This window comes from Rana temporaria, chromosome 2 (genome assembly GCF_905171775.1).
Source record: "Rana temporaria chromosome 2, aRanTem1.1, whole genome shotgun sequence".
Classification (NCBI taxonomy): domain Eukaryota; kingdom Metazoa; phylum Chordata; class Amphibia; order Anura; family Ranidae; genus Rana; species Rana temporaria.
The window spans coordinates 271,761,235-271,785,463 of record NC_053490.1 but is presented as its reverse complement, the minus strand read 5'-3'; the positions used below and the strand labels follow the sequence as shown (position 1 = coordinate 271,785,463).

General features: G+C 40.6%; 1 protein-coding gene across 1 annotated transcript; it reads left to right on the top strand.

Moving 5' to 3' along the window:
• GALE (UDP-galactose-4-epimerase) lies at window positions 1-24,031 on the top strand. Its single transcript, XM_040336983.1, has 11 exons — window positions 1-107; window positions 6,922-7,050; window positions 11,165-11,283; window positions 13,283-13,396; window positions 14,175-14,351; window positions 15,411-15,524; window positions 16,308-16,374; window positions 17,907-17,992; window positions 20,693-20,770; window positions 21,166-21,280; window positions 23,572-24,031. The coding sequence occupies exons 2-11, from the start codon at window positions 6,930-6,932 to the stop codon at window positions 23,628-23,630; spliced, it is 1,050 nt and encodes a 349-aa protein (XP_040192917.1). The 5' UTR covers window positions 1-107; window positions 6,922-6,929; the 3' UTR covers window positions 23,631-24,031.
• The last annotated feature ends 198 nt before the right edge of the window (window positions 24,032-24,229 follow it).

The following is a 24,229-nucleotide window of genomic DNA, read 5'->3' as shown; positions in this document are numbered from 1 at the left end:
AGCAGCCAATCCGCGCTCTGCCTCTCCGGGAAGTTAAAGAGATTGCGCTGAGCCGTCAGAGTCTGGCGAGTGACAGACTGGAGGTTGATCTGTAGACCTGACACCAGGTGAGCTGACCAGGGGAGGGGACGAAGTGACATTGTATTCCTGGTACCCAGAAGCAGGGTGATAATAATCCAAGGCATAGATAGATAGATAGTGGATGTCTGATTGAATTGTGATGAGTACAGGGACATCCATTGATTGGTCCTATAGTGCAGTGTTTCTCAACTCCAGTCCTCGGGGCGCACCAACAGGTCTTGTTTTCAGGCTTTCCATTATTGTGCACAGGTGATTTTATCAGTTTCACTGCCTTAGTAATCACCACAGCAGTTTGATCTGAGGGAAATCCTGAAAACATGACCTGTTGGTGCGCCCCGAGGACTGGAGTTGAGAAACACTGCTATAGTACACAGGGGAACCGATTCTGAACCAATCAGGCTGCACCGAGAATTTATTCTGTTCTCAATGTTTGTATTGAAATTTTAAAGGTGCAGATACAACAAATAATATCTAACACTGCAATGAAATAGATATTCAGTTATACATTAAAGAATGTATTCTCTAATCCAAATGTACTGAAGGGCCCCAGAAGTGTCATAGCAGGGAACACAGATGGGGTTACAATGCAGCACCTACCTCTGAGCCACATACAGTACACCACATCCCTGAGACAAAGCGCTGACAATCTAATCAGTACACCTGTGAAGATGGGCACACAACTCTACCATTGGATGCTGCACACTATACTGGCCAATTTCCTTTTAGATCTACCAGAAACGATGTAATGCATGACTTGATACAAAATCAACAATATATTGTTTAGGGGGGGGGGGGTGTGGCTGTAAATACCTGGTGACCCCCTACCTGATGATCCTGTCAGTTCCCTTTTCACAGTGGCAACACTATTAAGGTTGATCTGCCCACTTGTGTGTTGCCACTTGTTCTGGGCATGCTCTGGATTCTTTCAGAGGAAAGATCTTTTCCTTCACAGAGATCCTCTCTACATGACACATTCAGGGTGGCTCAGGGATCTTAATTGACAGCAAAGCATTTCCTCCTTGCTCAGCTGTGTATCATTGCAGTCTATGTGAATGGGTGGGTGGGGCTGCAGGGACAGGTGATTGTTTAAGGGCTTGTTCACACCATGGTGCAGAGACGCCACTTTTTCTGCACGGGCACAAAAAACAATTGTTCTCTGTGCCCTGTTCACACCACAACACTGGTATCATGTGCAGATTTTTTCTGCATGGGGGGACGTACATTAACATTGGTGGCGATAACTGACACACATGAAAACTGATGGTGGTTTTCCCATCAGTTTTCATGTACGTATGGTGTGAACGAGACCTCAAAAAAGAGATCAGTGCATTTTATTTACATTCACACTAATGCTTTTTTTGATGCATTTTGCAGAAATGCAGGGACATTTTTTAACATGGTTTCCTATGGAACATGTTCACATCAATGCTTTTTTTGTGCCTCTGCGATTTTGGAAAGGGTCAGGGACCTGTTTTGCATGCAATAGAATTCAATGGACCTGCATCCAAAACGGATTTTGCTGCGATTTGCATTTTGCATTTTTTTTTGTAACCTGTTTATAGCTAGTTGTTAAAGGAAATGTGAAAAAATAAAAATTATTGGCTAAAAAAAAAAAACGTAAAACGCAGCAAGCACCGCAAAAATGCTCAAAAGCAACATGCATAGGAGTGAATCGAGCCTTATAGCCAATGAGCTAACTTCAGCCTATTCAGTTTGGTCCCTTTCACACATGCAGACCATTCATTTCATCAGTTCAGTCACTTCAAAATGGATGAAGTGTTTTATCAGCTGCTCATTCATTTCTCATCAGTGTGTGTGTGTGTGTGTGTGTGTGGTTTCTTTTTTTTTCACTACGAATGCAAAAACCAATCGTTTATCAGTTTATCTGTGTGTGTGTTTGTTTGTTTTTTTTCTTCCGTTAAAAAATAAATAAATAAATAAAATAGGGTTTTGATCCATTTAAAAAAAAAAAAAACAGGTGTTGACAGATGTGCACGTAAACGGATGATCATGCATTTAAAAATGTGTGTTTTCCATAGAGATGCATTGATGTCCATTTTTCTTTATCCAACGATGGATGAAAAACGGACAAACGGGTCCCCATGTGTGAAAGGGGCCTTAAAGTAGAAGTCCACCCAACACTAAAATCCCTGCATCTACAGACCTCTACGATCTAACACTAACCTATGTAGCCCTGTAAAGAAGAAATACATATACATACCTCTTCTGAAGCCGATCTGACCCGATCCTATGCTGAGCTGTCAGGTGTGGCTTCCCTGTGGAGGTGGGTGCAGAGGAGGCAGCTGATAATGGAAGCCCCATAGTAAGTCTATGAGTGATGTCACTTCCCATTCATTTTACAGCCGTTGTCGGCTGTCTCCTCTGCAGAGCTTCCAGTAGAATGCAGCTCTTTTTGCCCTTTAAAAAATGATAGATCCTTAATTTCTCAAGTGGGAAAAATTTGCAGGGGATCAAATTATTTTCCCCACTGTATATAACATTATGTGAAACAAACCCATAAAAAGCAAGCCTTGTCCACACATTCACATAGACTGCAATGATAAACCGCAGGGCAAGGATGAAATGCTCTACTGTCCTGTCGGTCAAGATCTGAGCCTCTCCTGCATGTGATTTGAAGGAGTGTCTTGTCAGGTGGCTGAGAAGAACACCGTTTTTTGTACGGAATTCCGTCTGGTGTGAACTGGCCCTTAAAGCATAAGATTCCCTTTACAGAAAAATGTGAACTTGCACAGAACCCCCTCCTCAGCCCCCCCCCAGTCCCGCTGACCTGCAGCGTGGCGATCTCCCATTCTTATCTGAGCCCTGCTATCGACATTCCCTTCCTTTACCTTAATGCAGTCCTCCTTCACTTACCTCATCCTTCGATTTTTTTGCTTTTAAATGTCCTTATTTCTTCTGAGAAATCCTCACTTCCTGTTCTTCTGTCTGTAACTCCACACTGTAATGCAAGGTTTTCTCCCTGGTGTGGAGTGTCGTGTTTGCCCGCTCCCTTGGACTACAGGAGAGTCAGGACGCCCACTAACACACAGCTCCTTTCTCTATCTGCAACGTAGAGAGCGTCCTGACTCTCCTGTAGTTTTTGGGGCGAGCACGACACTCCACACCAGGGAGAAAGCCTTGCATTATGGTGTGTAGTTACAGACAGAAGAACAAAAAGTGAGGATTTGTCAGAAGAAATAAGGACATTTAAAAGCAAAATGGAAGGATGAGGTACGTGAAGGAGGACTGCACTAAGGTAAAGGAAGCTATTTATGAAAAAAAAATTACCTTTACAACCCCTTTAACTTTACAGGCACATGTATATCCCTGCATGCACACAAGCCACGCCTGCAGTATACGTTGTATGGCCTCAATGACTGTGTGCATGAGGCCTGATTATGTTAACACCAGGATGCCATATTAAAAATAAATCTTCTCCAGGTCATTTGTTGGGTGTGTTCCATTCCATTTGGCTGATAAGACAATCATATAACAGTAAACTCCTATATTTACCTAGGATTTTTGGCGTAGCGTAAGATAAGAAATCCATCTGATCCATTTATTTATTATAGGTACTTGTATAGCGCCGTCCAATTTATGCAGCGCTTCACATATATATTGTACATTCACATTCCCTGCCCTCAAGGAGCTTACAATCTAAGCTCCCTAAAGCCTCATACACACGATCCGACTTCAAACAAACGTTTCCGTGGATTTATGTTCGAAGGACGTTGGCCGTGAACTTGTTCTGCATACACACGGCAGGACTTTTTCAGCAAATTTTCCCAAATCACATGTGGTGTGTTTTTTTTTTTTTTTTTTTTTTTTTTATTATATTTTTTTTATTTATTTATTTTTTTAGCTCTTTCTGCCACCCTTTGGTCAACTTCTGTATTGTTTGATCTCTTGCATTGGTCCTGAGCATGCGTTTTTGTACTTTGGATATAAGTCAGATGGATTTCTGTACACACAGCAGGACTTCACACCATAGGACTTTTGTTGCCGGAAAGTTTGTCTGTTTGCAGAGCGAACTTTTGCCTGATGAAAACCAAAAAATTTGGTCCGATGGAGCTTACACACAGTCGGATTTTTTGAAAAACCTGGTAATTTTGAAGTTTGTTGTCAAAAAGTCCTATCGTGTGTGTGTGGGCCTTTACTCATACATGCACATACTAGGGTCAATTTAGACCGGAGCCAATTAATCCACCAGCATGTCTTTTGGAGAGTGGGAGGAAACCGGAGCACACAGAGGAAACCTATACAGTCACAGGGAGAACATGCAAACTCCAGACGGGTAGTGTCATGGTTTGGATTTGAACCAGTGACATGACGCTTTCTACCTACCTCACTTTTTCACTTAACCATATATACCATGAGTGATTATAACCTTGGGTTTATTTATGAAAGGCAAATCCACTTTGCACTACAAGTGCACTTGAAATTGCACTGAAAGTGCAGTCACTGTAGATCTGAGGGGGACAAGCAAGGAAAATAAAAACCAGCATTTAACTTGCACATGATGGGATAATAAAAAATCAGCAGAGCTTCCCCTCATTTCAGATCTACACCTTAGATTTACAGTGACTGCACTTGTAGTTTGCACTTGTAGTGCAAAGTGGATTTGCCTTTCTTAAATAACCCCCTTGTGTCTATAGAGTCTAGCCAATGCATTGTAGCTATAACCAATTAAATCAATAAGGAAAGATAATGGTGCCAAAATACAAAGATCTAATTTACACAGAAAATAAACTTTAGAATAATCATAACCAAATATAATGTGGATGGTAAAACCTTAAAAACAAAGATGTTACCAATGATATACAAAGTAATAATACAAAAAGGGATATTGTTACAGTAGATATACAAATGCTATCAGTTCATTAAAGTGGAAGTCCACCCTAACACTTAAATTCGCCCCTGCAATCATTAATGTGAGCGAAGTTCAGCCTTATGTCTCAAAATGAGACAAAAATGAGTTTTTCTACCTTTTTTTTTTTTTTTTTTTTTTTTTTTTTGCTATCACATGACTTCAATTCTATTTCCTTCTGAGACTAATGCTGGCCATACACTATATGGAAAAATCAGCCAAAATTCGGTCGTTCGTACAGTTTGTTCGTTTTTCGAACAGTTAATGGACACAAAATCGATAATGTTGGGACGTTTTTAAACCGAAAAAACAAAGGACAAGTTTGGAAATTTTCTAAATTGAAAGCTTAATGTGTTTCCCGTCCGAACTGTCTGCACTAGGTATATGTAAAAAAAAATGAACCAAATTTTTCTTTATGTCCGCTGAACGATTTATCGGTCATTACATCATGGCACTATCGTTTGCGCCCACGGCCGAACGTTCGTTTTTTTTCGAAAATGGGTTTGGCCGATTTTTCGTATAGTGTATGGCCAGCATAAAATCAGCCAATGGGTGTGGTTCCTGAAAGCTAGTGACATCACTTCTTGGGAGGGACTGTGTGTGTGTGTGTGTGTGTGTGTATACAGGATGGGAGGAGCTGATCATAGGTTCCCGCCCAGTGTTCTCTCATCAGTAAGGATGCATTGTAAATCTTTTAAAATCAATGGGCCGTGACTTGTCATGCAACTTTGTGTCAAGTTGCACTAGTGGAAACCTTAAACTCCTTAATCACATGAAGCTCCCTCAGCTGGGCATGTGCCACACCATGCACACAGTGCCATGCAGAAACAACCACATGGTTGTACACTGTAGAAAATCTGCAGCATGTTGCATTGTTATCTAACAAACAGAACATACTCCTAAAGTCAAGACAAGGATAACCTGTATTACAATGCATATCATTTGAATATTGAAGGCCCCAGCAGATGCTTCTGTACTCTTGTAAGCACAAACCAGGCCCATATCTCCTAAGAGATCAGATCGCATGACAAGTCGCAGCCTATTGGAGGCAATGACACTGTTCCAATTGGTGCAACACCGATTTTTTTTTTTATTTTTTTTTTTTTTTTATTTTTTTTGCGGTGCCACACAGGTTTGCAAAAGTAGTTTTTGCTCTACTTTTGCCGATTTCAGGTGTGATTTCAATAGACCTCTATGCATGAAGTCACACAGATGTCTATCAAGTAGCAGCTGAAATCGCCTGACCTTGCTACTTTGAAATCGTGCTACTTCAAGCGAAGTGGCACGATTTCAAAGTAGCATCAATGTGAACCAGGGCTTGATTGTATAATCCTCTTTAGCTCTACAATCAAATTGCTAATATCTATGTTTTTGGTTGTGTGTTTTTTTTTTTTTATATATATATATATATATATATATATATATATATATATATACTACCATTAATCAGTTATTTTTTTTTATATTTTATGTAATGCCATTAATCAGTTGATTTAGCAATAAATACAACCACCCCCCCCCCCCCTTATCTTGAGTACTTACAAATGAAATTCGCACCCCACCATCTTCACACTTTTGTTGTTCTATCAGACAGGCTCTCTTATTGCATCTTTTTAATTGTTTTATTTTTTTATACAATGATTTTTATATTCTGGAAGCACTGGTTTAATAGCTGGATGTAATGCATACAGTAGGCGATTCATTTTAGAAGTAACTTAGCCAGGGTGTACGTGCTGTTTCAGTAAGCCAAGTTATTTCTATTTTTTTTTCCTCCATGTGGCAAAAGTTCCGTAAAGGTTTCTTCAAGGAACACTACTTCTTTGTGCTTTTATTGGCTGTGCAGGAGTCAACGGCTAGATTCATGTTTTTAATTAAGGTTCTGCTGCCAGCATCTTGAGTCAGTTAATCTATTTAGTGAGTTTCTCCCATTTTTATAAAGCCTTTTTCTGTTTTTCTCTTGTGTTTCTAAACAGGTAGTACAATGGCTGGGAAGGTGTTGGTGACTGGAGGTGCTGGCTATATAGGTAGCCACTGTGTCCTAGAACTGCTTGAAGCTGGATATGAACCAGTAGTCATTGATAATTTTCACAATGCTATTCGAGGTAAGCCAGACCATAGCAAAACATTTTTTTATTTAATGTTTTATTTATTGCATAATATATTTATATGGAATTTGTTTTTTTTCGTGAGATTTTCTGTGTCCAAGGGTGGCCCAGTAGGTCCTGCCTGGGATCAATTTGCCGAGTGTTCTAACAAATCTTGTTCATAATTCAGTGAACCAATCCTATTGAAGTCTATAAGGGTAAACCTTGCTAAATTCTGGACTTTTTGACGGCAAAAAAAGCGGAAGAGGGTCTGTCATGTGCAGTGTTGCTCATCTTCCTTTAAAAAAGTAATTAGTTACAGTTACAAATTACTTGTCCGACAAAGTAATTAAATTAGTGACTCAGTTACTTCATTGGCAAAGTAATTAGTTACTCAGCAAAGTAACTGACACTTTTTTTGCCAGCGTATAAGACGACACTGTGCCTGTAACATGTCTCACTGTGCCTGTAACATGTCTCACTGTGCCTGTAACATGTCTCACTGTGCCTGTAACATGTTGCAGGCACAGTGAGATCATGTTGCAGGCACAGTGAGGTTCAAGCAATGATGAAAAAGATGTGAAGTTTATTGCACTGAAACACTTAAAATGCTAACAGTCCTCCGTGATGAGGATAATACAAATCGCCAGCTAACATCTGTGTGGTGATGAAAAAGGACACAGTCAAACAGCATTACAATCTGCTGCACATAAACCCACAGGCACAGCTCTACTGGCAGGGAGGGGGGGGGGCGTGTGAAGCCCAAAAACAGCACGTCCCTGCTATGACAGTCTTACCCGAACCAAAGGTGACGGATGGTCAGTGGGAACTGTAGAGTGGTGGAACCGGAGCTGCTCGACGGTATACGTTGGAGCTCCAAACTCGTGTGCGCTGGTGGCTTCCTGGTCGGGACGTCTCAACCAATCAGAGCAGCGGAGCGGGAACGAGGCTTGGAGCGAGCCGAGATGATAGGCTGCTGCCGACCAATGTGGGTGTGCTGTGGGAGCCTGTGATAGGCTGAACACTAAACAGAGGCTCTGCTGGGAAAATTAGTGTTCAACCTATCACGTAACAGTCAGAGGAGGAGGCGGGCTTTTTTAACAATGGATGGGCAACGGCTTCTGACACCGGTACGTGTAATTGCGGTAACGCCGCCCAAGTAATGGGGACGGCGTTACCGCGAGGGGAAGAGTAATCTGGTAGATTACTCGTTACCCTCAAAAGGGGCATCGTTGGGTAACGGCGTTTATTTTAACGCCGTTACTTACAACACTGGTCATGTGGCTTCAAGGGTGAAACTGAAAATGCACAACCCAAAAAAAAAAAATTGCCGACAGTCTCACCAAGCGCATATTTAGCTGTAGAATGTTTGTTTATTTTCTTGTACTATTATGTTGGGTTACATACAGCTGCATCCCAAACTGATTAAGGGGCCCTTTCACACAGGCGGATGCCATAAGGATTTGTTTCTTAAATATCCGCTTGCTCAGCGGAGATCGCTCCGTTGATCCCCGCTGAGCTGGCAGGTGATAGGGGCGGTCCCTGCACACTGTCAGATCTCTCCCCTATCGAGGGATCAGATGAACACGGACCGTGCGTCTGTGTTCACCCGATCCGCCCTGCAGACGGATGGAAAAATAGTATTTTCCTCCATCTGCAGAATCGGACCATAGCAGGGACCGATGAGATCTGGTGTCAGTGGATGTTCATCCGCTGACACCCGCTATCCCATAGGGATTAATGTATGTTCGTATTTCATCCAAAAACGGATGGATGAAATACGGACATACTGTCCGCATGTGTGAAAGGGCCCTTATTTTTCATCAAAATGTTGAAGACCTGTTTTACTGGAGTATAACAATTGGCTAGTAGTTTGCTGTGGCCCTCACTGATGTAAAACCATCCTGCCACTGGCTAACTTCTGTCATGCTCTCATTAAAAATTAGGAGACTGCAGATGATGCAGCAATGTAAAATTTGCCAGCGGCAGGACCTTTTTAAGGAGGAAGAACTGGCACATATGTACTAGAGAACAGTAAAGATTATGGGCTGCTGTTTTTACTATATGAATTAGGAGACCGCAGATAACACCATAGTGTTAGGCTGGATTCACACCTATGCATTTTTAGTGCTTTTAGAACATGTTCCATAGGAAACCATGTTAAATGGACTGTAGTGCAAAGAGCACTAAAAATGCATAGGTGTTAATCCAGCCTAAAGTTTGACAGCAGCAGCAGGACAATTTTAAGGCTGAGCGTAAATTTACTAGAGCTAATAAAGAGCACAGGCTAGGGCTTTACTACAAGAATGAAGATGTGCAGAGGATACAGCAGTGAAAAATCAACCAGTAGCGGGGCAGTTTTTTTCAGTAATAGGCCAAATGTGTTCAAGACAGAGTAAAGGCAGATTTTTACTACAAGAATTAAGAGAATAGTTAATATGGTAGCATACAATTGACAAGGGGCAAGGCTTACATTTCCTGTAGGGGAAAATTGTGTTTTACTATAATTGAAATACAGTAAGCGGATATAGCAGTGTAAAAGTGGCCGGCAGCAGAGACATTTTAAATGGGGATAATGGATCTAACAGGCGTATACCTAACTTTTTTTATTTTATTGGGATTAAGGAGGGCACTGTGAATTTGTGATATAATGTTGAGGTAGTTTAGGTGCACAACGTTCTGGCATTTAGCTTTATTTTTTTCAAAACTATGCAGTGCTGTGCTACGTACAAAAGGCAGCGCCAACAGATAGTAACAAATTAATGCTCTGCTATGAGCACCACAGTCTATCAATAAATATAAAAAGTTCTGATCAACATAAAATAAACTACAAAAACCCATTACATCATTTTATGTGGGTGTGGTGTTTTTTTTTTTATTATATAATATTTGTCAAAAGTATTGAGACGCCTGTCTTTACACGCACATGAACCATTCAATATTGAGTTGACCCACCCTTTGCAGCTATAACAGCTTCAACTCTTCTGGGAAGGCTGTCCACAAGGTTTAGGAGTGTGTCTATGGGAATTTTTAACCATTCTTCCAGAAGCACATTTGTGAGGTCAGGCACTAATGTGGATGAGAAGGCCTGGCTTGCAGTCTCCGCTCTAATTCATCCCAAAGGTGTTCTATCGGGTTGAGGTCAGGACTCTGTGCAGGCCAGCTAAGTTCCTTTACCCCAAACTCGCTCATCCATGTCTTTAATGGACCTTGCTTTGTGCACGGGTCCTATTCATTTGGAGAGGGGGGGGATTATGGTGTGTTTTTCAGGGGTTGGACTTGGGCCCCTTGGTTCCAGTGAAGGGAACACTTAAGGTGTCATGATACCAAGACATTTTGGACAATTTCATGCTCCCAACTTTGTGGGAACAGTTTGGGGACGGCCCCTTCCTGTTTCCTGTTCCAACATGACTGCACACCAGTGCACAAAGCAAGGTCCATAAAGACACGGATGAGTGAGTTTGGGGGTGGAAGAACTTGACTGGCATGCACCTCAACCTAATTAGAAAATCTTTGGGATTAATGACATATTTTTTTAAGGGAAGCTGCACCTTATTGTTGCCAGCGGTTTAGACATTTTTGGCGCAGTGAGTTATTTTGAGGGGACAGCAAATTTATACAAGCTGTACACTCACTACTTTACATTGTAGCAAAGTGTCATTTCTTCAGTGTTGTCACATGAAAAATATAATAAAATATTTACAAAAATGGTAGAGGTGTGCTCACTTTTGTGTGTGTGTGTGTGTGTATATGTGTGTGTATATATGTGTGTGTGTGTATGTATGTATGTGTATATATATATATATGTGTATATATATGTGTATATATATATATATATATATATATATATATATATATATATATATATATATATATATATATATATATATATATATATATATATATATATATATATATATATATATATATATATATATATATATATATATATATATATATATATATATATATATATATATATATAATTTCTCCATATTTCCATCAATCTTTGTTGACCTATTCTGTGTGTCTTTCCAATGTATATTACAACAGTTTTTCTTTCATTTTGATATTGGAGTTGGCTTGGAAGATGTAACCAGGCTGGAATAATCACTCTCTTAATTCCTGCAAGGGGCCAATGGTCTTCCTGAAAGTCTGCAGAGAGTGCAAGAAATTGTAGGCAACAAGAAGATTGAGTTTGAAGAGGTGGATATGCTAGACCGGGCTGCCCTGAACAGTTTGTTTGACAAGGTACGTTTTTATTCATCAGTGTTTTACAGTAGAGCAAAACCCTTACTGGAGGTACATGTAGTATTTAAAGCGGAGGTTCGCCGGTAAAATGCTGTTTTTACCCTTAGATGGATGCTCATTTAGTCTAGGGGAATCGGCTAGTTGTTTTAAAATCCGAGCATTACTTACCGTTGTAGAGGGCGATCTTCTCCGCCACTTCCGGGTATGGGCTGCGGGACTGGGCGTTCCTTCTTGATGACAGTCTTCCGACAGGCTTCCGACGGTCGCATCCATCGCGTCACGATTTTCCGAAAGTAGCCGAACGTCGGTGCGCAGGTGCAGTATAGAGCCGCACCGACGTTAGGCTTCTTTCAGCTACTCGCGATGGATGCGACCGTCGGAAGCCTTTCGGAAGCCTCTCGGAAGACTGTCAATCAAGAAGGAACGCCCACTCCCGAAGATCCATACCCGGAAGTGGCGGAGAAGATCGCCCTCTACAACGGTACGTAATGCTTGGATTTTAAAACAACTAGCCGATTCCCCTAGACTAAATGAGCATACATCTAAGGGTAAAAGAGCAAAAACAGCCTTTATGGGTGAACTCCCGCTTTAAAGCACTGTGATGATGATTTACTGGAGCAGCCAGAATCTGGAGCAGCTTTGCACGGCAAACAATCCACTTCTATAATTTTTAAAGCCTAAACGAACAAACTGAAGGCAGACGCTGATTTGCTACTATAAGTATGCACAAATGTGCTAGATTCTGTGAATGCTTGTACACGCTATAAGAAAATCTGGCCAACATTTTTGGCCAAAGAATTTTCGTATAGTGTGAACACAACTTTCGACGGCCAATTTCCGAATTTTCATTCATCTTCCTGAAATTGCTGTGAAACAACGAGGAAAATCTGACGATCGTTCACCCAATTTTTCCAGAGTCTCTTTAAGATGTGTGTGTGTGTGTGTGTGTGTGTGTGTGTGTGTGTATATTTCTTTGGGACCACACCTTGAAAACGTGTACAGAATAGTAGTTCTTAAACAGGTTTTACTTGGCACCAACAGTTTGCGCAGCGCTTTATATTGTTTCTCAACCTTTTTTCAGTCGGGCTGCCCTTGAATGTTTCAGTCTTGAGGCACCCATATCCAAGGCTTGGTTCACGTTGCTGTGTGTCGCGGAACACGCGCAAAACCTCACTGGTTCCTGACACAGACAAATGCTCTGCTCTTTAGGGGTGCCATTAATTCTTAATGGTATCCCACACATTGGCAAACGTGGTGCAGTGAAATTTAAAAAAGAAAGGTCGGGGACTTCTTTTCCTGCATTTCAGTGGGTAAGGAAGCCCATTGAAATGAATGGGCTGCCCTACACACAGCAGGCATCCACACAGATGTGAACCAAGGGCTTTTTTACGTGTCAGGTTTGAGGGGCAGTAAAACCACATGGTTGAGCTGATTTATCACCCCAACTGCTCCCCCTTTTAGCTGCAAAGGCAGCAGCCGGATGTGTACACATGCTGTGGCTGCAGCTGGAGGTATACCCAGGGGGAATGGGGCTCTGCTGCCAGCACCCCGCAACTATGTGGATTGCACAGTTGCGGTGTGGTGCTGCTATTACTAGCCTAAAACAGGTGGTGAGGAGCCAACCTATTGCCTCTTTACCACCTGCTAAATGCCTCTAAAAAGTGATCTGAGCATGGATTGTTTTTCAGAGGAGCAGCAGTCCTTGCTATTATAAACCAGCCCTAAAAAATCACACACACACACACACACACACACACACACGGATACATTCAATTTGTTGAGGCTGACAGAGCTCCCTCACAGTGCCCATGTACAGTTGGGCAGGGGATTGGGTGATCGGGCTCATCTGACAGTCCTTCTATACCATGATCTGGCGGCACACCGATTGAGAGAGGCTGCTTTATATTACAAAGCACAGTTACAATACAATTGGAGAGCCTTGCTTTTGCTTACAATCTTTTTGTTGATGTAATATGCATGCTTTATCCTCTCTCTCCAGCACAAGTTCTCTGCTGTTATGCATTTTGCTGGCCTGAAAGCAGTTGGAGAGTCTGTGGAGAAGCCATTGTTGTATTATAAGGTGAATCTTACTGGCACAATCCAACTCTTGGAGGTGAGTGTTTTGCAGTAGTAAGTGTCTGTCTGTTAGAGTAAATATGTCATTTAAATTGTCATTTAAAGTTGTGTACTATAAAACATTTTATGTCAAGTAAACAACTGAAGATGATTTATTTCATCTTTGTTCTAAAATCTGATCTAAAATGTAGGCTCCCTATTAATCATTTTTACTGATTTAGTAATTTAAGAGTTGTTGGTTTATGGTGCGTCATACTGAGTGAAACACAAGCGCTGTAGTATTAAAGAGTCAGTCCACCCTAAAAAAAGTTCTGATGTTAGCGCAGTGGTCAAATTATTATTATTATTATTATTATTATTATTATTATTATTATTATTATTTATTTTTTTAGGGGGGCCTTGAGTGAGGCCATCAACTTCAAAGGGGCGCACATAAAAATAAATAAATAAATAAATAAATTCAGTGGATAGCAGACACACAAGCATAGTCATACTGCGGACAAGACACAAGAGATGGTCAGACTGCGAAAATGCTGGCTCTGTGCTTTGGGGGTCTGCACACCTACTATGGCCACTTTGGATTATTTTATTTTTTTGTTATCACATTTGCATATATTGATCCTATAAAAAGAGCTTTAATGATTATTCTAGGGGAAAAAAAAGACCAAATGATCTAAAGGCAATTTTATTTTTTAATATCGTACACTTGGTAGGACAATCGCCATGTCCTGAATACCTACGTGTTGCAAAATGACCAGTGTTTAAGTTCTTAGGATACAATAGGTCATTGAATTTGTTTTGAATTCTGCTTCCAGATAATGAATGCTCATGGTGTAAAGAAAATCGTGTTCAGCAGCTCTGCGACAGTCTATGGTGACCCCAAGTACCTTCCGCTAGATGAAAAGCACCCAGTCGGTGGTTGCACAAATCCATATGGAAAAACTAAATATTTCATTGAGGAAATGATCCAGGATCAGTGCAAAGCTGATGCGGTGAGTGATAAACCTTTACAACTGAACTCGGATTATAAACTATTGTCTAAATACAAAAGTCATGTGGTGCATTTTTACAGCACTTCTGTGTTTTTGCCTTTAAGCAGGAAAGTCCTGTGATAAAGACCAGGAACTATTGCTGCTCTCTCCTTAAATCAAGTGACTGGTCTTTTATCCACCCCTCCTCTAGTCTTCTGCAGGCAGTCTGTAGTGGGTGGGACCGGCTATTTGCAGGACAGAGATGTCGCTAATATATATGCGGCACAGTGGTGTAGTGGGTAGCACTCTCGCCTAGCAGTAAAAAAGGTTGCTGGTTTGTATCCCAACCACGACACTACCTGCCTGGAGTTTGCATGTTCTACCTGTGCCTGTGTGGGTTTCCTCCCACACTCCAAAGACATGCTGGTTTGTTAATTGTCTTCTGTCTAAATTGGCCCCAAGAAATGACTGTCAGTTAGGGACCTTAGATTGTAAGCTCCTTGAGGGTAGGGACTGATGTGAACGTACAATGTATATGTAAAGCGCTGCGTAAATTGACGGCGCTATACAAGTACCTTTAAATTATGTGTGTGTGTGTGTGTGTGTGTGTATATATAATATATTATACAGGATTTATATAGCGCCAACAGTTTGTGCAGCGCTTTACATCAGGGAAGACCGTACAGTCACAATACAAATCAATACAGGAGGGATCAGAGGGCCCTGCTCGTTGGAGCTTGCAATCTAGAAATATATAAAAAAATATATTTTTTTTTTTTTCTGTATTATGTGGTAACACCTTAGTTTGCAAAGGCACTTTGTGCGCACAAAGTGGATTTATATCCTTTTTAGCTATTGGGGAATATATTTACATTAGAGTGTGTGTGTGTGCGCGCGCGTTTCTGCTTTAAAGGAAACCTGTACTGAGAATATACAAAGCTCACCATGCCTAACCTCTCCTTCTATAAAAAAAATCCAAAGCCTCCTATGCGTTTTGAGTATATAATCAAAGTTGGCTTCAGTGAACAAATTGTGTGTTTCATATTCACTGGGTAAAACTATATGATCTATGTCTTTTAGGAATGGAGTGCCATTCTCCTGCGGTATTTTAACCCCATCGGAGCCCACATATCTGGTCGTATTGGAGAAGATCCTCAGGGAATTCCAAATAATCTGATGCCTTATGTCTCACAGGTTTGTAAATGTAAATGCATGTGAGTTGGACCAGCCAAATATGTTCCTGTGATTTTTTTTTTTTTAGCAACGGCTGTGTACAATAAAAGAATAGATATGATCAATAAACCAATACGTCTGGCTTGTGAAAAAATTATAATATTTTTTAATGTTTTCTATAATATCCGTTCTCTATCCCTTTTAACAATCATCATGACTGAGCTTCTGATGGAGTGAAATGCAAAAGAGCTGGTGGACTTTTCCCTGTATCATGTACCGTATTTATTTCCCCCTAAAAATAGAGGGTAAACCGTGCCTGTGTGTTGTATTCCGATATCTGGATTTTTTTTTTAACCAACGGGGGGTGAGGATGTCATCCATGGGGGGGGGGGGGGGTTCAGGCTGGCCGCCCCACCTCTCCTGGCCCTGGGACAGCACTGCTAGCATACTTGCTCATATACTGCTCCTCCTTTGTTACTCTCAATGTAAATCTAAGCCTCTAAAATCCTCAATTAACGGAGCTCTTTCTGGCCGCTCTCATCCTCCTGCTTTGCCACCTCCGAGTGTAGTTTTTTTTTGATTGGAGGAGAGTGGTCACGTGACTGTCAATGAAAGGGAGAGCAGTCACATGACCGGGTCCATGAAAGAGCGGTATTAATTGAGGTATAGAAGTGGCTCCATCCTTGTTTGTTCAGCACACAAAGTTGAAAGAAATATGTATGTTGGTGAAAAATCTTAGGCTTTGAAGTCTGCAAGAAAGCTGGAGTAAAATGGGCATAACCCACATTTTGTTTGGTTTTTCAGGTTGCTGTTGGAAGACGGGAGCACCTGAATGTCTTTGGAAATGACTACAATACACCAGACGGGACAGGTAAGCAGTATGGGTTCAGTTACATCTGGACTGTATGACGTTTTTAGTTTGCTAAAGCATGCTGCATCATGTATTGCCTTTTGTAATGAAATCTGGTTTCTATAATGCAATAGCGTAACATACCGTATTTTATCTGTATAATTATATTTTTTCCCCTTAATCAGGGGGAAAGCGTGGGTGCGTATTATACGCCGATATCATTTTCTTTTACCAATGGGGGGGGGGGGGGTGTCATGCCGCCCGTCCCACCTCTCCTGGTCCTGGGACAGCCCGCCGGCGTACTAATAAAGATTAAAAAAAATTGCTGCGAGTCCCTTCACATAGATCCTTTTGAGGTATTTGCGGGCTAGGACACTGACTACAACACTTCATTCACCCCGTTATTTCTGGCCGCTCTCCTCCTCTTCTCGCTCCTCCTCCCCCTCCGAGTGTAGCTTTAGATTGGAGGAGGAGAGCGGTCACCTGAAAACATCAGAGGAGAGCGATCATGTGACCAGCCTGAAAGAACACAGTATGTATGAGGAGGGACTGGCAGTGTGTTTTTTTTTTTTAAACTTTACAGTACGCTGGCAGTGCTATCCCATGAGACTGGGGAGTGCGAGGGGGCTGTGTAATGTAAAGAAGCTGTGTACTGTGCAGGAGGGAAAATGCTGTTTGGTGTATTAGGGGGGGGGGGCTACGTAATGTGCTGGGATCTGTGTAATGTGCAGGCGGGGGGGGGGGGGGCTTTGGTCTGTGTAATGTGCAGGGGGGCTTTGGAATATAAAAGGGGCTTTTTTTTTTTTTTTTCCTGATACTTCCCTCTTAAAATTGAGGTGCGTGTTATACGCAGATAAATACGGTAAGTTGAACTTTGTGCAGATATTAAAGGCACAAATGAATGCAGCTCTGTAATCATTTAATATATATTTTAAATACATTAATTTCAACAAACCGTGTAAGCGCCTGAATTTGCCTTGGAATTGGTCCTATGCAATCCTTTGTACAGCAGACCTCAGACTGGGAGAGAGAGAAGCAGCACAAAGAACCGAGTCAATTGTGTTGCAGTACAAAGAACATGCTGATGGAATGAGAGAGAAGAGCAACAGAGAGATGCACATGTCAGTTTGTCTCTTCTCCTTTCACTACCCAGTCAGAGTTGGTAGAGCCCTCTAAGTGAAAATGAAACTACAGTAGAAAAATCAGTTCCCCTTCCCTGTCAGGAAGAACTATGCTGTGTTGCAGAGGTGTGTAAATTACAGGGGTGGATGGAAAGAAATAGAAATACTTTGGCAAAAAGTACAGTATGTATGCATTTCACATGCACTCCACTTATAGTTAAAATGCAGTAGTGTGTGTGTGTGTGTGTGTGTGTGTGTGTGTGTGTGTGTGTGTGTATAATAAAAAAAAAAAAAATGTATACCTTTTTTTTGTTTTCCAATTTAAAAAAAAATGAACGATTGCAATAGAAAATGTATTAATGAAGATTGCCTTCTAAATCCAGAAGTTTTACTGTATTTTGATTCTAATACATTTTGGACATGTATTTTCAGGGGTGCGAGATTACATTCACATAGTAGATCTGGCTAAGGGTCACATTGCTGCTCTCAATAAGCTGCGGACCAGTAGTAGCTGTAAGGTGAGTTTCCCTTTTCCATGCTGCATTTCCTTTTACTATTTTTTTTAATTGGATTTTGGATAGAGGAAGTATGAATGGCAAACTATGGCTATATTTAAAAAATAAAAATAAAAAAAAAAATGTTGGTACAGGTGTCACGCAGTATGTAATATGTATTGTAAAGCAGGATTACAAGAGACTTGCACCCAGGACACCAGTTTAGAAACTGTTACCCAGCAAGGGTTTGCTGTGGGCGAACAATGACTAAATGCAGGAAATGTACAGAACAATTTTACAGTGCAAATGACCTCTTGGGTGTTTTAGAATGTCAAGAAACTTGTTGCTTTCTATGGGTTACCTGAGCTTGGTCCCAATGATTTGACTGTAAACGGCAACATACGAAAGAAGAAAGAACAGGAAATTCAATTGTGGAGGCACAATTCTTGCATACCAGTCCACCTGTAAAAGAGGCTGGTGTACATTTAATCCATTTTGATGGCTAACAATATGTCCTACTTGTGTTGGTAGGTCAAAACAAGCCTGTGGCTTATCTTGTTTTAATATTACTATTTAGCTTTGTCTTACAAAATAACTTTTTTAAGCACTGAGCTAATACTGTGCAACATTTTCAGCTACCATTGTTCTTAAAGAATATATATATATATATATATATATATATATATATATATATATATATATATATATATATATATATATATATATATATATAAAATAATTTTAATCAGGAAATTTTTTTTGGTTTTGCATAATATCACATACACTGTGTACAAAATAATGTTTAAGAAAACAGGAGACAATATACAGACCAGCATTTTACACAGACCTGCACCAGGTCAGTAGTATATACAAGTTTCACAGTATATGAATATCAGAATGTACACAGGTCGGCACATCGAATCATTTGAAAATGGGTAGTAAACAATTTTTTTTTTATTTTTTTTTTTCCCTTTCCTTCTCACTCCTCCACTCCCCTTAAACCTCTGCAAGGAACATTAACCAATAGCCCTAGTTTATCAAAGAAAATAAGAGAAAAAACAAGAACAAAAAGAAAACTAGAAACATATAGGAAGTATATAAGTATAACACTAATCAAAATCATCACCCCTAGCGCCAAAGCCAAAAGTCTTGGGGTCATCTTCGACTCCTACATGACAATGGATGCACAAATAGGGTCAGTAGTCAGCGGATCTCACCATCTGCTGCGCCTACTACGCAGACTTACTCCTTTTATTCCCAAGGAAGACATAGCGGTCGTGGTGGGAGCTATTGTAAACTCAAGATTGGACTATGCAAATGCCCTTTACCTCGGACTCCCCAAGTACCAAATCGCTTGTCTACAAGTCGTTCAAAATATGGCCGCTAGACTTGTGACTGGGAAAAAACCTTGGGAATCAATCTCACCTTCACTGAGAACCCTTCACTGGTTACCAGTAAAAGACAGAATCACTTTTAAAGCACTCTGTCTAACGCATAGATGTATCTATGGGAATGCTCCCCATTATCTATGCGAAAAAATAAAAGCTCATAATCCCAATCGCGTTCTGCGATCCACCAATCAAAATCTCCTCCAGATACCGAAAGCCAACTACAAGTCCAAAGGAGAAAGGAGATTCACGGTCCAAGGGCCTAGACTATGGAACGCTTTACCAACTAGCATTCGGTTGGAGAACCACTTGGCGTTCAGGAGAAAGATCAAGACTCCTCTCTTTTAATACCAAAGGAGACGGGAACAACAAGCGCCCAGAGGCGATTAAGTTCGCATGTGCTGCGCTATATAAGTTTTTTTTTTTCATTCATTCATTGTAATCTGTCCTTGGTCCAGGTGCCAACCCTGGAATATCTAACCAGGCCTGCCACATTGTATGGAATTCACGGGGTGCATTTCTGTGCTGATATGTCAGTTTTTCCCTTATCAACAGTTTGTTCACCTGGTCAATCCACTGTTGCTTCGTGGGAACCCTGGGGGTAATCCAGAGCTGAGCTAACAATCGTCTTGCCACATAAAGTAACCGGATTATTACTGTGTGAGTGGACGGGGTAAATGGCTCCTCATCCAGGGCTCCCAACAGGCACACTACAGGAGTTCTTGGTACGACAAAGGCAAACACCTGAGAAAAAAAATCAAGTATCCCAGTCCAGTAACGGAAGAGTTTGGGACACTTCCAGAACATATGCATGAGGTCTCCGTGATCCCTCATGCATTTTGGACAGAGAGGGTTATCTCGAAGTTCCCAGCTGTGAAGTCTGGCTGGGGTTCTGTAAGCCCTGTGCAGCAGGTAAAGGTGTGACAGTCTCTGAGAGGCTGATACCGACACCATGGGGGTGGAGGCTAGACAAATATTCCATGTCTCCCCATGCATTGACCCCACATCCTCCTCCCATTTACTTCTACATGGCAACTTGGCCGGGTCCTGAAGTGCGTTAAGGATAATATTGTAGCCTCTAGAAATCATGCGAAAATAATGTTTTTAAAGGGTTTAAGTCATCAGGCCATTCTGGCACATGGGGTGTCTATCAAAAAAAATCTATCCCTCCAGTGAAAGGGAGGGCTATAGGCATATATAATTGCTCCTTGAAATAAACATAATCATGGAGGTATTTGTGTGCATATTCAACTGCCTTAAAACAGTTATTCATTTTGAAAAGGCAGCAAAGCATCCTTTTTAAATTGGAAAACTGAATATGGTTTATGCTTTTCAGATCTATAATCTGGGAACTGGTGTAGGATACTCCGTACTGCAGATGGTGGTGGCCATGGAAAGCGCATCGGGCAAAAAGGTTGGTCTCTATGTAGCTATAATATTTTATTTTTAACAACTTTATTCTCAATAACTCAGACAATGAAACCTTGATCTATTCAAGCTGATTGGTAAACCTTGTATAGAAATATATCATTTTATCCAGGCCTTTACCCCGGTCTTGGGAGTGGGCACACCTCAATGAAGCAGAGGGCATCACATCAGTGATGACTTTAGGACCACTCTCTGCATCATTGATGTGAGTGCAGGGCACTGTGGTTTTATTGGTTATATAGCCAATTGAGTATTGCAGCACAAGCTGCAGATTTATTTTTATCATTTTTGGCCAACTATTTACATAAAGGGGGGGACAAACAAATTTTGTATTGCATAAACAATACTTATAAGAGAAGTAACGTAATTCTTGTGTCTAAGATTCCATATAAAATTGCACCAAGAAGGGAAGGGGACATTGCAACATGCTATGCAGATCCAACCCTGGCTAAAGATGACCTTGGCTGGAAGGCAGAATTTGGCTTGGACAGAATGTGTAAGTAAAAAAAATAATAATCTGCAAATGAATATAAAATGCTTTTTATTGGTACTAAATGTTCTGCAGTGATGTGTGTGTGTGTGTGTGTGTGTGTGTGTGTGTGTGTGTGTGTGTGTGTGTGTGTGTGTGTGTATATATAATATATATTTATTATTATTATTATTTATATATTTTTTTTTTTTTTTTTTTTTGGAGGGGGAGACATTTTATTTATGCCAAAACATTTTGCAATATGAACTTGGCTTCTTTCTTTCGCATCCATGTACATTTGCACACTGCCACTGACTGGTGTTCAGGTGTTTTTATGTTCTCCCACAGTTTATTTTCTTTATGCAGCTATAGTGACCCCAAGCACCCAATATGCTCCATTTAAACCAGTAGTTGGGCTTCGGCAGCTGGCCCACATAGTGCCCATGGTTGTAATGCTCCACAATATATATATATATATATATATATATTGTGGAGCATTACAACCATGTATATATTTTTTTTATATATATATATTTTTTTTTTTAAAGAAAACTTTGCATTTGTGTAACAAAGGCAAGCTTGATCCACACTCCAACTTGCCTAAAAATTGCCCCAAAATTGTCATTTTGCCAAGGAACCTTTGAAGAACCCAGAACGCATCCCAGGATGATGCAGCACCCCGACTGAGAGGCTGTCCCTATAGTATGTTTGTTGCTACTCATTTAGAGGAAACTGATCACTGATTTAGCAGTAACTATACTTTCCTCTAGTTGATTGATATGGTGTTATGGAGTGGGGAAAATGATTACGGTACTTTACTGAGGGCCAAAACCATCTGGTGTATTTCTCTGCCCAACTTCAGATTTCATCTCAAGCAGGCTACAGGTGAAAGTTGCAACGTGACAACAATTTACTTGGTACATTGACTAGAATGTCCCTATGACTTATTGTATGCCCTATCAAGTGTGGCAGTTGACGCATACATAAACTTGTCAAGAAATCCACATCTGACAGCCAAAACCGTGCTAGATAAATTTGGAATCTAGACAAAGTGCAGCGCTGAAGACAAAAAAAGAAAATGTAGCAAAAGTATATATGTGTGTGTGTGTGTGTGTGTGTGTGTGTGTGTGTATATAATATATATAATTTCTCACACACATCAATCAAACTAACGAAGATGACTCTTCACAGATGTTTGGAAGCCCTACAGACAAGTGTGCCAATACACTTATCAGCAGAGCTTTTTTTCTCAGAAAATAGGTGCAGGAACTCAACCACGACCCTGTTCTGATTTCAAAAACAGTAGAAGGGTCTTAAAGGGGCATTAAATACCAGAATTGCATTACATACAGAGTGCAGAGGTCAGGTGGTTACACACAGAGTGCAGAGCTGTCACTTGTAAACACAGAAACCAGACTTCTGTGTTTACAAGTGATTGTAGTGAGCAGGCACCAAAGGGTCTGAGCCAGAGGTGGTGGAACTGAGTTCCCCCAAGTTCCCCCAGAAAAAAAGCCCTGCTTATCAGAAAGTGAAAATATATGTGCCTTGTATTCCAATATAATCCACAGTGTTCCCTAGTGGTCGATTAGATACCCTTCACCATTGGTCACACTCGCCACAAATAAGCCCTAAAAGTCTTGTATCAGTGTCCTGACTGTTGGCAAGATTTCATCTGGAGTGGAGAAAGGATAGGGAGGGACCAGTGTTGGATAAAACAAACAAAAAAGGCTTGCGCATGGGAGCCCAAAAGGGCTTATATAGTATAGCATGTATTAAAAATTATCTGCAGAATAAAAATCGCAAAACGTACAAAAGCTAATTGGACACTGGCCCTGTGCACAGGGGGGGGCTTGGCAGTAAAGGTGTTGGTGCGCAGGCTTTTTTTTGGGGGGGGGGGGGGGCTGCTTTTGGGCTCCCTGCGTGAGCTATTTTTATCTAGCCCTGGTTCCCCTTGATGCCCTCCCTATATTTTGTCCACTATTTTTGCCAACCATCAGGACACTGATGCAAGGCTTTCATGGGGGTTATTTCTGGCGAGTGTGATTTAATGGTGAAGGGTATCTATTGACCACTAGGGAACACTGTGGATTATATTGGAATACAAGACACATATATTTTCACTTTCTGGTGAGTGTATTGGCACACTGTATTGTCTTCACAAATGTTTGGAAGACCTACAGAGTCCACCTGAATTAGTTTGCTTGACCTGTATATAGTGTGTGTGTGTGTGTGTGTGTGTGTGTTTTTTTCAGTGCTGCACTGTTTATTTATTATTATTATTATTATTATTATTATTATATTTTTATTTTTTTTAACAGGTGAAGATTTGTGGCGGTGGCAGTCCTTCAATCCAACTGGGTTTAGCACTGAATCATGAGAAGAAGTGTTTACAGATTTCTCCCTTACTATTTTTACCTACTTTCCTAATACTTATTTATAATCTGGATAAGAGTTTCTTATAGTACTACAAATTACTTCTAGACTTTCAAACCAAATCTCAGGACGTCATGCAGTACAAGGGCCATTGCTCATTAACATCACTTCTACCTCCTGCATGTAATTTCACAACGGTTGTAAAGGAATAATAATCTGGACATTTTGTGATTGATGAACATTTTTTGTAATTTAAGGAAGAAAAAAAAAAAATCTAATGCATTGTATCCTGAGGAATGGTTATAAATTTTCTGATGCTAACTGAGTAACGGTAGAAAAATATATTTATATTTCTTTTTTTTTTTTTTTTTCTTTTGTTTAAGCTATTAAATGATAATTTCAGAATATTTGTGTCGTTAAAGCAGTTCAAGATTTGCTTTTAGGCTAACTGGGTTAAACAGACAAAAATGAAAACTCCTGTCTTTTAGTCCTACCAAGAAGGGATGATAAATTCCAGTGTTTTCGTGAACCTAGATACCATTTCTTATAATTGTAACACACACACACACACACACACACACACACACACACACACACACACAC